The sequence below is a fragment of the Phyllostomus hastatus genome, unplaced genomic scaffold (genome assembly GCF_019186645.2).
Source record: "Phyllostomus hastatus isolate PE091 unplaced genomic scaffold, TTU_PhHast_1.1 phas_scaffold_46, whole genome shotgun sequence".
Taxonomy (NCBI): Eukaryota; Metazoa; Chordata; class Mammalia; order Chiroptera; family Phyllostomidae; genus Phyllostomus; species Phyllostomus hastatus.
Genome location: NW_025334032.1, coordinates 23578999 through 23594670, shown reverse-complemented (window position 1 = coordinate 23594670; position 15672 = coordinate 23578999). Strand labels below are relative to the sequence as shown.

The 15672-nt window shown below is 38.9% G+C and overlaps 1 protein-coding gene across 1 annotated transcript in view; it reads left to right on the top strand.

Annotated features, from left to right (window-relative positions):
* Nucleotides 1-15672, top strand: part of ADAM9 (ADAM metallopeptidase domain 9) — a 97794-nt gene that overhangs the window by 53776 nt on the left and 28346 nt on the right. The window contains exons 14-16 of the mRNA XM_045821539.1: nucleotides 737-932; nucleotides 9038-9143; nucleotides 15280-15463. Of these exons, the coding sequence (XP_045677495.1) occupies nucleotides 737-932; nucleotides 9038-9143; nucleotides 15280-15463 (486 nt within the window). The remainder of the gene's footprint in view (nucleotides 1-736; nucleotides 933-9037; nucleotides 9144-15279; nucleotides 15464-15672) is intronic.

Sequence of the window (15672 nt, the reverse complement as noted above, 5' to 3'; positions counted from 1 at the left end):
AAGTATAGAAAGCAGATAGTGAAAGACTATCATTTTAACCCTCTTTAGGTAGTCATTGTTGATAAAATACTATTAATTTAGTTACTTTTTCCTGTATAAATGTGGTCATGAGAGTCTGTGTGTGTGGAGGGGGTAAATGGGTAAATACAGATACGAATTTTTCCTATTTGTATTTTTAATAAGATACAATGGATGTTCTTCCATTTATGTAATTCTACATGATTGTATAGTTGGTACTTTGTATGGCTGTACTGTGATTTCTTAGTTAATTAATGATGGGCATTTAGATTGCTTCCAGTTTTTGTTTATAACTAGAATCGTTGGGGCAGAGCATGCATGTTAATAATTTTTGACACACATTTTACATATTTTCCACAGATGTGCTATTACACCCACGAATGTAATACTATGCTTATTTCCTTATGTTAACATAGTTGCTAGCAAGTGTTATGATCCTGGCTAGTTTGATAGATTAGTTTAATGTGCTTTTATATATTTGTTTAATTTGTATTTCTTTTGATTGCCAATAAGGCGAGCAAAATGAATGTTTTTCATTTTCTGTATTTCGTGACTTTTATGAATCGCCTATTATTGGCCTCTGTTCATTGTTCTGTTGGGATATTTAATCTTTTGTTGTTGTTAGAAATTTTATAGATATAAATACTGTGGTTTCTAATCTGATTAATTTGTGGGAATTGTCCTGATATCCCTATTCATTTGAATCTTGTTACCCTAGTTTCTTCCTGGAGGTACTTTATGTCGAGGAAAGTCCAATGAATGTGATGTTCCAGAATATTGCAATGGGTCTTCTCAGTTCTGCCAGCCAGATGTGTTTATTCAGAACGGACATCCTTGCCAGCATAACAAAGCCTATTGTTACAACGGCATGTGCCAGTATTATGATGCTCAGTGTCAAGTCATCTTTGGCTCAAGTAAGATATTTTATTCATAATTGATTGTTTTGGTTTTATTTATTTTTTCTTTTTGTTAAAAGTGGCAATAAGAAATTGTTGCTAAATTGAAGTATTTTTGTTTCCTCTCTCCTATTGTACTTCCTTCCTTCTTTATAGGCGATCATGGTCATGAATTTGATGCGCCCAAATTCAGATGGCGATTTTTGTTGTTACTCTCTCCTTATCACCCCTCTATTCTGTGCATATAAACAGTATATGCATGTGCATATATGTATATTTTCATTTTGTTTTTTAATAAAGATTTTTATTTATTTATTTTTAGAGAGGGAAGGGAGGGAGATAGAGAGAGAGAGGGAAACATCAATGTGCAGTTGCTGGGGGCCATGGCCTGCAACCCAGGCATTTACCCTGACTGGGAATCGAACCTGTGACACTTTGGTTCGCAGCCAGCGCTCAATCCACTGAGCTATGCCACTTAGGGCTTATTTTAGTTTTAATAAATCCATTTTATTGATACATTTAGATCATTGTGCATTAAAATATTCTATTATATAAATATCTGTCTCTTACTGATAGGTATTTAGGATGTTTTAAATTTTTTCTAATTCTCTTCTTAAAGTTTTCATTTTTATTAAAGTTATATTTACGCATAAAGATCCATATTATTTACAAGGCTTTATGAAAAAAATAAAGTGGACTTGTATGTAATATCTCTATCCCTTAAGGCAACCACTTTACCATATCTAGCTGATTATATTTTTTACTTGCTCCATGCAGGTCTTTAGTGATCTCTTGATAATGCTACTTTTTTATTTTTTTCTATGCTAGGCCTTAAATATTAATTTCTCATCATGGAAGATAACTCAGTTTCTTCTGTTCTTTTAACTCTTGCCAACTCTTATCACACTGATGCTCATTTTTCATTCTTCATTCTTTTAATATGGGTTAATTATAACTTTAGTTATGGCAGTGATGATTGTCATGGTATTTTGATTTATAATAAAAATATATGTTTAGTCTTCATGTATTTTCTGGCAGGGGGCTTCTAAAACTCTTGGGATTTTCTGATATGGTGGGAGCCATAAAAGTGACTTTTGTTTATGGGATGAGGTCACTTGTAGAAGGTACTATCTCACCAAAGGGGGTTGGTTGCCTGGGGAACCAACCATGTGATTAGAGGGTTGGAAAGGGAGAGGGACTGGAGATTGAGTTAATCACAGATGGCCAGTGATTTAATGTGTGTCCTGAAGCCTCCATAAAATCCCCAAATGATCGGGTTTGGAGAGCTCCTGGCTTGGTGAACACGTGGATGTGCAGGTTGAGCGTCGCATTTGTGGAGGGCATGGGAGCTCTGTGCCCTTTCCCCCTGCCTTGCCCTACTTGTCTCTTCTGTCTGGCTGTTCCCGAGTTACGTCCTTTCATAACAGTCTACTAATTTAGGAAGTGAAAAGATTATCTGAGTTCCATGAGCCATTCTAACAAATGAAACCGAGGAAGGGATTGTGGAAACCTCCAATCTAGAGCTTGCTGGTCCGAGACACAGGTAACAGTCTGGGCTTGCATTTGGTGCCTGAAGTGGGGGCCGAGCAGTGTGGAGGACAGTCTGGAGGTGTGACTGAGCCTTTTAATCTGTAGTATCAGAATTGAGTAGAATGGTCAGAGAATCGCTTGGTTCTGTGAAAAAAATATACACACAGTACACCTGAGTACTTTGTAGTAATCATATAAATGCTATTCCCAGCTGAACTATGTAGTAAGCTGCAATTGCTTGCCTGTCTTTTATTTTCTTTGGAGTTAATAATTTATTTTTTCTCTGTCTCTGGGTTTGGTTAGCTTTTTGTCTTCTTACTGGTAACTGAACTGCAGATTGTTCACCAGTGGCCTTACCTTACCTTGAGGTGATTGGAAGCATTGGTATTCTGCTAATTTCACCTTGTCTAAAGACGTCTGACTTGGAGGCCCCTGTTTCTCCTTCGTCTTGATTGGTTGTTCTCTGTCTTCAGAGAAACAGAACCAATGGGAGGACACACACACACACACACACACACACGGTTTGTTGTAAGGAATTGGCTCACACAATCATGGAGACTGGTAGATCCCAGGTCTGCAGGGTAAGTCAGCAAGCTGTAGAGCCAGAAGAGCCAGTGGGATTGTTCTAGCACAAAGGCGGGCAGGCCTGGAACCCAGGAAGACCGGATGTGTCAGTTCAGGGCTGAAGGTGGGGAAGAAGCCGATGTCCCAGGCTAAAGGTCCTCAGGAAGAATTCCTTTGTACTCAGGGAAAGTTAGCTTTTTTGCTCCATGTAGGCTTTCAGCTGATTGGATGAGGTTCACACACACGGGGGAGGATGATCTGCTTTATTTGATATACCAACTTAAGTATTAATCTCATCCACAAACACTGTTACAGAATAATGTACAATAATGTTTGACCAAATACCTGGGCATGCTGTGGCCTAGTCAAGTTGGCACGTAAAATTAATGGCCATGAGTCCACCCCTTGTCAACCCGGCATGCTTATGTATCTCCTACCATATGTCATCTCCAAAAGGAGAAAATAGCAAGGTCATACTTCTACTTAAGATGATACAACTGTCCTGTGTATAACTGGGAATGCACTATACCTTTTCTTAGAGGAAGAAGTAAAGTCCTTGAGTGATGTTTATTCTTCTCCTTGCTAACCCCTAACTTAAATGCTAGAATGTAAAATTAACAATACTTACACCATCATATAAAGTCAATACATCTTATGTTACATGAGAAGGGAGTAAGAGAGGAAGGGAAACAAAGATATTTTGTATATATTAACAAATATATTTATTATAACAAAAAAGAATATGCATGACAATTAATGTCTTCATATCTGTAACTGGTCATGTAATCATAGCTGGCATTTTTACCAGCTTTCTTCATTACCAGCCCATATGTCCCAGCTGGTCATGTTCTTTACCTGGTGGGGTGACTCATACCTCCATTCCCGAAGGCTGTAAGTACTACATGGATAGTGCTGTTGTAGTTTTCCATGGACCTTAGTGATAGAGCCTGGCAGTACTAAAAAACACCCCAAAGGATCTCCTGTGTCTGTTGTACTCTTGCTTTTCCCCATTGTGGAGTAGTAGTCCAGTTTCTCCTTGGTGGTCAGGATCAGTCACCCTGGCCAGGGACTCTCTTCTTTGCCTGTTCATTTAGAGGCATGGGGATTCTGAAGTGGCTGGATAGCAGACTTAACTTCCAGTTCAGTGCAGTCATTGCTGTGGCTCCTGTTGGAAGCATTCTTCCCTTTGGAACTAAGACTTCCTGGCTAGCACAGCATAAGGTCCTGGGAACTGGAAGCAAAAATTTTGCCAGTGGGTCAATAGGAGAAATTGTAAGTGGTTCCACTCTCACTTCCACCCATTGATCCCTGGACCCATGAATCCTGGCTGTGGGAGAAACAACCATGAACTAATGCTGATTCAGAGCATATACAGCCTTTTGGAGAACATTGCCCCTTCCTGCAACCTGTTGCCACCCAGCTGGCCCTGTAACTGAGTCTTCCAAAGGCTGTGCCACCATCCCATCAAACCAGCCACATCAAGATGGTGCAGAATGTGGTAAGACCAGTGAATTCCACGAACAAGGGCTCATTGTCATACTTAATTTGCTGTGAAGTGAGTTCTTCAATGAGAAGCAAATCTGTGTGCAATACCATGAAGGTGGATAAGGCATTTTATCAATCATGAAGTGTGGTTTTGGCAAAAACGCTGCATGCATGGAGAGTACTTCTTGTCCAGAGTGAGTTTTTATTCCAGTGAGAACAAAGTCTCCTGCCATGACAGAAAGGGTCCAATTTAATAACGCTTCCACTGGGTAGCTGGCTGATCTCCAGAGGAATGACGCATATGGAGGACTCGGTGCTGGTCTCTGCTGCTGGCAGATTGGATGTTCAGCAGTGGCCATAGCCAGGATGGCTTTGATGCGTGCAAGTCCACGCTGTTGAGCCTGTGCATCGTCTCCATCAGTGTTACCGTGACCCATTGCTCATGACCCCATTGGGCAATGACAAGGATGACTGTGGAAGGAGGTTGAGTGGTATCCATAGAACGGGTAGGATAATTACCCTATCCACTCGATTACTAAAATTCTCCCCTGCTGAGGTCACTTCATGGTGAGCGTTCACATGGGGTACAAACATCTTGTGTTTTGCCTGGAAAGAGATATTTGTGAAATCTTGTAGAAGGGAAAGGTGATTAAAATCCCTGCAAATTAAATGATAATACGGGGCTGGAGAGTTGCTATCCTCCTGAGAGAAGAGAGTGATACGCCTAGTGAAGGTGTATCACTATTGGCCTTCTTCTAGCTGGAAACAGACTGCTTCTGGTGGTCCTCATTGACCGGCATGGAGAAAAAAGCATATGTTGACTAAATAGCTGCATACCACATACCAGAAGATATGTTAACTTGCTCCAACAATGAAACCAACATTGGCACAAGAGGAGTCATTACAGTCACCACTGGCAAAGCTTATGATAATCCAGTGTCATTTTGCAAGGTCCACTTGCCTTTTGCTCAGGCCCAGTAAGTGAACTGAATTGGAATGCACTGGGAATTGCCACCCCTGAATCTTTCTTGCCCTTGATGGTGGTAATCATCTTTGCAGTCTTCCCAGGATCGCGATATTCTCTCTGATTTACTGTTTTCCTCTGTAGAGACAGTTCCAGTGGCTTCTGCGTGGCCTTTCCCATCATAATAGCTCTCACTCTATAGGTCAGGGAACCAATGTAGGGATTCTGTCAGCTGCTATTATGTCTATTCCAGTGATCCATTCTAGAACTCGGGAAATGACCACGGGATGGGTTTGGAGACACACGGGGCCGGGGTGAGGCAGACCTGAGCTAGAACTCCATTGGTCATCTCCTTCCATCAGTCCCTGCTCTGACAGGTAGACCGCAGTGCTGCGTGAGTCTCCTGGAATTAGTGTCCGTTCAGAGCCATTGTCTAGTTGTACATGAACGGTCTGGTTATTTCCTCTTCCACAGTGGACAGTTATGCTGGGAAAAGGCCCTAAATCCTGTTAGGGTAGAACGGGAGGAAGATTGACAGTATAAATTTTTGGCAGCATACTAGGGTCCTTTTTCAATTGAGGGGTTTGGGATGTGTAATGTGACTCAAATCTGGGAATTGATGAGGACTCCTGACTCAGTTCTTTTGATTCAGGTTGGACTTCTCACTTGACCTAGAACTTTTCTGGTTCTACAGATCAAGTAAGAATTTACTAGTAGGCTTCCAGTATTTTCACTTCTTGGAACATCATGATTAACCAGTGCCAGAGGTCTGTGCAAGTCAGACTTTGACTTTGTTCTCTATTATGGTCAACACGTCCACCGTGCCTTTGCACTTGAGTGCCTTTGAACTGGGCCCTGCCGCTGGGGGTCCAGGTACTTCCATTGCATTTAGGTTTCCCAGGTCAGTGCCTCTAGGTCCCAGTGTAAAGTGGCCTGCAGAGAAGAGTGATCAGGTGTGCTATTCAGGTGTGCTGGGGCTTCCCTCACAATTTATTTCTCATCATGGGGAAAGGTGTGTCTTTTGGACCCTCTCAGAGTGAGTAGGTTCTGAATGGAAAATCCACCATAGCATTACAAGTTCTGTTAAGTTCATGGATCTGTTTTCTATATTAAGCCAAGGCAAGTCCAGCATTTCCAACTCACTCGCTGTGGGCCGCCTTTTGGTTCATGTTTCAGCCAACAACCTCACAAACTGTTACAGCCCTAGCTCCCCTTGCTGCAACATTAAATGTGGAATCTCTGCTCATGTCAGTAAATTTGACTTGATTATACTTTGTTTTTTTTAACCATTATCCCATACCTTTAATATTCATTCTCCCACATGTTCTCCATATTTCTATGTGTATAAATTTGAAAACTCAAATAATTTGATTGGTGTGTAACATACCTTTTTATGGGTCACATTTATTATGTCACTTTAGGGGGCTGCTGAGACTTGAGTCTAATTAGAGGTCTAGAAGCAAAGGGCGGGGGTTGGGGTGAGTCCTGAGGCCCCTCACCATTGTCTTGCATGGTGACTTCCTCGGGGATGCCCCCATCATTTCCTCATGCAGTACACACTTAATCCCCTTAGATGAGGGTGGAGAAGTTGCTTCCCTGACAAAGTCGACTCTTCAGAATTTAGGGGCTCAGCGTTCCCAGCTTCATCAGGACCTCCCCTCGCATTTCCATTCAATTTGCAGGGTCTCATTCTTTTGCAACCACTGCCTTCGACTTAACGACAGGTGCCCCATGAGGCTGGGAGATCATCTTGGGCTGTAATTCAGCCAGTTGGAGAACGAGATTCTGGGTTTGATTTTTAGCCACCTCGGCTCTGTCACTACAGGAGATAAGGGCCTTTTTCAGGTCACACAGAGCTTTCAGGGTATTTATACAGTGATTAAGCTGGGAATTTGAATACCTGAGCTTATCCTTTTCCCCCTACCTTGTCTGGTGATACCAGGGGCAGTCAGCCAATCTCATACAGTCATGGGGTGTTTGCCAAAAATGTTGGGTTTGTGCCCAGGCCAGGTGGCTCGGCTGGTTGGAGTGGGGTTGATTTCTGGTCAGGGCTCATACCTAAGTTATGGGTTTGATCCCAGGTTGGGGTGTCGGGGTGTGAATGAGAGGTAACTGATCAATGTTTCTCTCTCCCCCCTTCTTCTCTCTCTAAAATCAATAAAACATGTCCTCAGGCAAAGATTTAAAAAAATGCTGGATTGATTTCTTTGAAGCTAGAGTTGTGGATTTTGACCAGACTTCTGCTCTCTTTAGTTTCTGTGGGACTCCCTACCTCCTGGTAGGTAAGATAAGCAGGAGGACAGAGGACTGTTGGAGAATTAAATGGGACTTTTTTATATAAGTCAAGCTGTGGGATGAGAGTAGCAGAGATCTGTCGACTTCTGATACACGTATTTTGTGGAAATAGGCAGGTTCTTCCAGACTAGAAAAAGTAATTTTAGATAGGCTTCTTAATGGAGTAAATACTGTTACTTAGCAAAGATCTTACAGACGCCTGCAAAAAAAATGTCTAGCACTAAAAGAACTGTAGTGATTTTTTCTTTGGAGATTATCTGAAGTTTTTATAGCTGTTTCCATTCTGTAGAAGAGCTTTGCTGGCGATATTGCCATACGACCTCTCTCCCATGCAAGCGTTCTGCATTCAGTGTTCATATTACTTGATCCTCTGCATCATTTTTGCTTCAAGTCCTTTCCCTCATATCCATTTTCTTTTAAACTAAATCACATAGCATTAGATGTATAAGATAAACAAGTGCATTTTGTATGTTAAATAGAAAGTACTGGCATTTTGGCTTAAAATATTTATAAGTTAAATATTTTTAGAAATGTGTAATTAAGTGGAAAAAACAGAACATTGGTGATACATACATCAAATAGAAGGAGGCAGGAATGGTTTGATACTTTATCAGCTGCCATGGCTGTTTGTCATTACTAGGAATACCTGAATTAAGCCTCCATATAGGGTAAAGAAAAAAAAACAAATAGTGATAGCTGGCAATATTTCCATGAACCCTTCCCCACCTGATTTATCCAGACTGCAGTAGATGTGTGGTTGAGAACAGTGAGAATGACTGTGCTGAAAATGCTGCCCATACTGTGTATGGGTTTTAATTTTTTTATCATTTCATCTTAATTAATGGCACCTTGTGTAGGCTAACTTTTAAGTGTAATCTAAACTTTATTTTTACAGTTGGTTGTTAAGTATAAAATGTGGAACAAACAATGTTTTATCTGCCCTGGCTGGTGTGGTTCAGTGGACTGAACACCGGCCTGCGAACCAAAGGGTCACAGGTTCTATGCCCAGATAAGGGCGCATGCCTGGGTTGCAGGCCAGCTTCCCAGTAGGGGGCGCACAAGAGGCAACCACACATTGGTGTTTTCCTTTCTTTTTCTCACTCCCTTCCCCTCTGTCTAAAAATAAATAGAATCTTTAAAAAAATGTTTTCTCTGTAAGGCCTGAAACGTTTGCAAAGACGTTGAGGCAGTTCACCCAGGTGTGTGGACTCTCATCGGTAAGACTTTTATTTCTGAGTTAAACTGCCATAACATTATTTAAAAAAAATTTTTTTTAATGTTACAGAAGCCAAGGCTGCCCCCAAAGATTGCTTCATTGATGTGAATTCTAAAGGTGACAGATTTGGCAATTGTGGCTTCTCTGGCAATGAATACAAGAAGTGTGCCACTGGGTAAGTGCTGGCAAGATTCTAAAGTAATTCGAGAGATTGCACAACCAGTCATCTTTTATAACTCCTTGTGACTGCCAGTCTCTCCCCCTTGAATACCTCACTTTTCAGGCTTACAATATTGCAACATCAGGTTTCCGAGAGACTCTGGACAGAACCAGTAAAATAAGTCATCCCTCTTGACATTACCTATCTAAAGCCAAGGATTTTTAGAACTTTACTTTGTTTATCTGTGTTCTATTGTAAGAACCCCAAATAAACACTCTTCTTCCTCTTTCTTTTTTTCATTAAAAGGTTATGCTGCTAAATCCATTAAGGTACAGAATTTTGTATTTTATTATTTTCTTCTAGCTCTATAATTTAAAAATGACAAATTAAAACCCTTTTTCTTTTTAAAAAATTTTTAATTGTTGTTCAGTTACAGTTGTCCTGCCTTTTTCCCCATTGTTCAACCCTATAAAACCCCTTTTCTATAACATTTGCTTGTATAAAAATTAATAATCTTAAAAATTATAAATGAGAAAAAAATCATCCATAATCTCAAGGTATATTATTCATGAATTTCAGTGTATATCTTTCCTTTTTTGTTTCTGTACACTATACACACACACACTATCATATAGTTGCAATGATTTTGTAATGCAGTGAATCTCTTCTCACTCCACCCCCAACTCTGCCAGTCAAGCTAAGCCCCAGTAGTAAAGTATTGCTTACTAAGAAAAAAATAACAATAGTGACCTTTGTACCACTAAATCCAACCAGACATTTTTAGGTCTACTTGACCTTTCTATGGCATTCAACTATATTGACCATTTTCAACTCGAAGAATCTTTTTTCCTTGGCTTTTGTGTAGAATGGTCTTCTAGTATTTTTTATGTGTTTCTGGATGCTCCTTTAATGTGTTCATTTGTAGGATCACCTTTCTCTACCCATGCATTAAATGTTATGCAGTGTTTCGGCTGTACTGGCCTGCCTTCTACCACAGGGCCTGGCCATGTGCTGTTCCTTCTGCCTGGCCTGCTAGTTCTGCCCTGTATGGCCTCCCTAAGGAACACTTTCTCAGACATCCCTCTTATAGGTGTTCTTAATACCTTTCTTGAAACTGTAAAACAGTAGATTGAGGGCAGTTAAAAAACAAGAAAGAATTTCAAAAGGGGTTGAAATATAATATAAATATAATCATTTTGAATATATTTTGTGTATAGTCTCAAAAGTAGTTGTAGATATAAATTCTCCTGCATTTATACAGCACTGTTTTTCTGGGGGAAGTCAAACTATTATTCTTAATACATGTATAGTATATTTACTATGGGAATATTTTATATTCAAAGTAGCTAATGAGTGGGGAATTAGTTTGAATGAACTGAGCTAAAACCTTGGGATAAGTGGATTAACTCAGGCTTAAGAGGTTGCTGGACATTCATTATCCTTATCTTTAGTCTGGTTATGTTTCCATCTTTTTATGAATATCCTGATGAAAATATAGAAATTACACATATGAAACTTATAAAGTGCTGGGTAGCTGATTTGAAAAACATTTTATAATAGTTTAATAAGGATATATAATAAGCATAATAGAGTCGTTAGGAATACTCATCTGAAATTAGACTGTTTGCGTTTGAATTCTGCTTTAACCACTGAAGATCTCCGAGACTTTGAACAAGTTGTTTTAATTGCTTACCTCATTTTTCATTTCTGTGAAGTGGGAATAATAATGATACCTATTTCTCAGTGTCATTTTGAAGACCGAATGAGTTGATGGGAGTTAGCATTAAGAAGAGTTTGTTGTCGGACTCATTGTCATCATCATTATCTCTACAATCATCATAGAAAATGCATCATAGAAAATGTATAAAATCTAGAATAGTGTAAAGAAAGTGATCATATGTGGTCCTATTTTTCAGAGATACTTTGTTAAATTTTAGTTGAATGTCTTTCTCCTGTGTATATACATTTATAAACATACATGTTCATCATACATATACACACATGTGTGTACTCAGACCCACATATACACATATAAACAAAATTTACATTATTATTAATACTGATTTATAAATTGATGCATTCACTTTCCAATTTATAGTATGCACCCAGCTTCTTTTAACCATTTCCTTATGTTAGAAGTTTATGTTTTTTCCAGTAATTTGCTATTTTAAATAAGGCCATTTTAAATACAGTTTAGGTATTTGTTTATTTCTTTGAATGTTTCCAGAGATTTTTCTTCGTCAAAGAATAAGGAGTATAATTTTAAGGGTCTTTATAGACACTTCTAAATTGACCTTTGACATGTTTAACTGACTTGTATTTGCACTGCCCTCTCACCAATGCCGGAGTATTATCTTAAAAAATACTTTTCCAATTTGTTATATCAAATAGGTATTTCATCTTTGTTTCAAATGAATTTGTAAATCATTACTTATTTTTATTGTTGGTTATTCAGAAAATGTTTCAAGGGGTATAGAGAAAATGTGGCTTCCACTCCTGTACTCTTTTCCCCTGTTCTTACTCTCCCTCCCTGTACCTTCTGCTTTTAGCTTCATGAGTGTCTTTGCCGAGTTTCTTTATGCACAAACGTAATCTGGTCCCCACCCCACTTCCGCCCTCTGCTGGGTGCACTGAGACACTGCGGTGCACGTCTTGTCCTGTTTCCCTGAGAGCTGTCTTCTCCTTCAGCACATAGGGTGTCATCCTGTTAAACTTCTTAAACGACAATTTTCAAATATACAGAGGAGTAGGAAGAATAGTATGATGAAAATCCATATATCCTAGGTTAAAATGTTGTTAATATTTTATCATATTTACTTTGTGTAGACTTTGCTGAACCATTTGCAAGTGAATTATAGACATTAGGATATTTCACTCCTAAATTCCTCAGTTTTTTTCTCTAACACAAAGGCCATTGGACAGTACCATTATTGTACCTAAGAACATTAACAGTTTTCTAGAATTGTGTACTACCTGGTCAATATTAACATTTTTCCAATTGTCCTCAAATTGCCTTTCATAGCTATTTTTTTCCGTATTAGGACTTAGTTAAGGATCACACGTTGCAGTTATTTGTCATGTCACTCAAGTCACTTTTAATCTAAAATATTATTCTTCACTGAGCAGATGACTGGGCTAGCCATTCTGGTTCCCTTTGATAGTTTCTTCTCAATGTTGCTTAACTTGTGTCTCTACCCCCTGAATTTTTTATAACTCTGAAGTTAAATCTAAGTTCTTAATTAGATTTAGGTGAAACATTTGGGGGAAGGCTACTTTAAGTAGTGCTTTATATCAAGAAGACAAATAATTCTGGTCTGTTTTATTAACAAAGTTACTAGGTGGCAATGACCAGAGCTTGTAGTTGTTTTCCCCATTGCAACTCTGAGGTAATACGTGGAGTGACGATGTTGTCCCTTACGAATACCCAGCTCCCCACCACCCAGTGTTTTACTTGATGGTTTTACCTGCACTGATGATCTTTGCCTGAACTAATTATTCTACTGAGACTTGTAATGGAATATCTTTTATGAATATAACAGTGAACGACTCTTAGCTTTGGCTGTTTATATTCCTATTTTGTGAATTGCCTATTTTCATGCATTTTTGCTAATGTCTCTGTTGAAGTGGCTATAGTTTTCTTATTGATTTGTAACAGCTTTATATGTATTAAGAGTTAAATTGATCCTTGAACAACATGGGGATTTGGGGTGCTGACCCCTCACGTAGTCAGAACTTTGTGACTTCCCTCAAACTTAACTACTAGTAGCTTACTGTTGACTGGAAACCTTACTGATAACATAAGCAGTTGATTAACACATATTTTGTATTTAATATGCATTATATATGTGTGTTCTTACAATAAAGAAGCTAGCTAGAGAAAAGAATATATCACTAAGAAAATCATAAGGAAAGGAAAATACATTTATAGTATGCATTGAAAAAAATCTGTGTATAACTGGACCTGTGTAGTTCAAACCCATGCTGTTCAAGGATCAGCTGTATTTTCTTTCTTTTAAGTACATTTTACTCATTATGCTGTTACAGTTGTCCCATTCTTTTTTCTCCCCTTTATACCCCTCTGTCCAGTAACCCCATTCCCTCCAGCATTCTCCCTATCCCTTAGTTCATGTCCATGGGTCATACATACAAGTTCTTTCACTTCTTTATTTCCTGTACTATTCTCAAGCTTCCCCTGTCTATTTTGTGCCTACCAATTATGCTTCTTCTTCCCTGTACCTTTTTCCCCATTCTCCTCCCTCCCCCTCCCCGCTGATAACCCTCCATGTGATCTCCACTTCTGTGATTCTGTTCCTGTTCTAGTTGTTTGCTTAGTTTGCTTTTTGTTTTTGTTTTTTTTTTTAGGTTCAGTTGTTGATAGTTGTATCTTTGTTGTCAATTAACTGTTCATAGTTTTGATCTTCTTTTTCTTAGATAGGTCCTTTTAACATTTCACATAATAATGGTTTGGTGATGATGAACTCCTGTAACTTGACCTTATCTGGGAAGCACTTTATCTGTCCTTCCATTCTAAATGATAGCTTTGCTGGATAGAGCAATCTTGGATGTGGGTCCTTGCCTTTCATGACTTTGAATACTTGTTCCCAGCCCCTTCTTGCCTGCAGATTCTTTTGAGAAATCAGCTCATAGCTTTTTAAACTTCAGTATGCCACCGAGACTACAGATGAAGCACCGTGTCATAGCAGCATGAACTTTGGAGGGCTCCAACAGGGGCTAACTGAGGTCTGCTTTATGCTGTGCTTTGCTTTAGAGGTTTTTCATGTCAAACTTCAAATACCCATGTGAGATAGGCATTTATCTCTTGTTTTTCAGATGAAGAGTCTGAAGCTTAGAAAGTTTAAGCACTTTACTCAAGTTACCCAATGAGTAGCTGGTGACATAAGGATAAATGAAAGTTGGGACAAAATGACTAACTTTTGAGCACAGGACAGAAGGAAGAGGAGACCTAATAGCAGCCCTTGCAGAGGTTTAACTAGTGATAAGTTCAAGGGCATTAAGAATGTAATATTACATATTGATGTAGTTACCACAATAGCTCCTATAATCTTGTACTTAATAGAAGTATGGTATGTAGAATAAAGGAAATGAGAGAGAACCATCTTGTTCTTCGTTTGTCAGGCTGTAACTGAAATTTCATGCTCCACTCTGAGCTCTGTGTTTCAGAGGCAGCGAAACAAACTGGAACATATTTAGAAAAGACCTTTCTTGTTGCGTGAGAAATGGTTGTAGACTATTGCACTGGTGAAGTAAGTAATTAGGAGCTTCATTGTAAGTGTCCTAAAATAGCTGCCATGTGGAAGAAGGAACAGACATTATCTCTGTGGTCTCATGTGAAGATCTGGGGCCAATGAGGGAAAGTTACAGGGAGATAGAATTTAACTCAAGAAGTGAAGGAAAGTTATGCAAGCTAGAAAGGGAATTTTTAGGAGGTGGTGAGTTAGAGAAATTGGAAAACAAAACCCTATAATGACTATAATGGCAGTGATATAGAGGAGATTCAGGTATAGGGTGGGTGCTTGAATCAGAAGATAATTAAGTAGGAAATTTTAATACAGCATCATAAAAGTTGATGTTAGGTGTACTTACTGTGTTATTAAAGGTTTTAGGAAGGGCATTTAACTCACACAGCCTTGGTGTATTGATGAATTATGATTGAGTCTTTAATTAAGCAATAACCAAGCCAAGAATGCCGGAGTCCTTTCTTAGTTATTTCACACTACAGAATCTAGTTTTCTCCTTACCATAACTCTTTAAGAGGACACCACTGAATTTTGATGTAGTTCTATTACTTTCTGGGTATAGTATTTATAAAGTTATATCATATTTCTAAGAAGTTATTAGTTAGACTTTTTGAACGCTAGTAGATAGCGAAGGGGGATTAGGTGTGAAGAAAGGAGCCTCGGCACCACCTGGGACCCTACTAATTTGCATCCTAGTATCCACTTCTCTTTGTTCTTCTCTGCCCTATGTAGAGAATTACGTTGATCTCCGTTGCTCTCATACACTTTTTCTGTTGAGATTACCTTCCTCTAAATAGCAGAACGCTTTCTGTCTACACACATAGAAATATAATTTTTCTTTTGCGTCTATAGCAGATGCATTTTATGTTTGCATTCTTTTTCAATCTTTATAGGAATGCTTTGTGTGGGAAGCTTCAGTGTGAGAATGTACAAGACATGCCTGTGTTTGGAATTGTGCCTGCTATTATTCAGACTCCCAGTGGAGGCACCAAATGCTGGGGCGTGGACTTTCAGCTAGGATCAGATGTTCCAGATCCCGGGATGGTGAATGAAGGCACAAAATGTGGTGCTGGAAAGGTAACTAAAATGTTTCCTGTTTACAAAGTAAAATTTACAAAATCATTATGCAAAGTAAGTGATTGATCTTTTTTGATTATAAAAGAAATCTATATTTATTATAGAAATTTGGGGAACTAGGAAGCCACCAAGAGCAAAATTAAGAATAATTATACTTCTACTATCCAGGTTTCTTTCATGTATCATAACTGATGGTTTCTGTGTTGCCA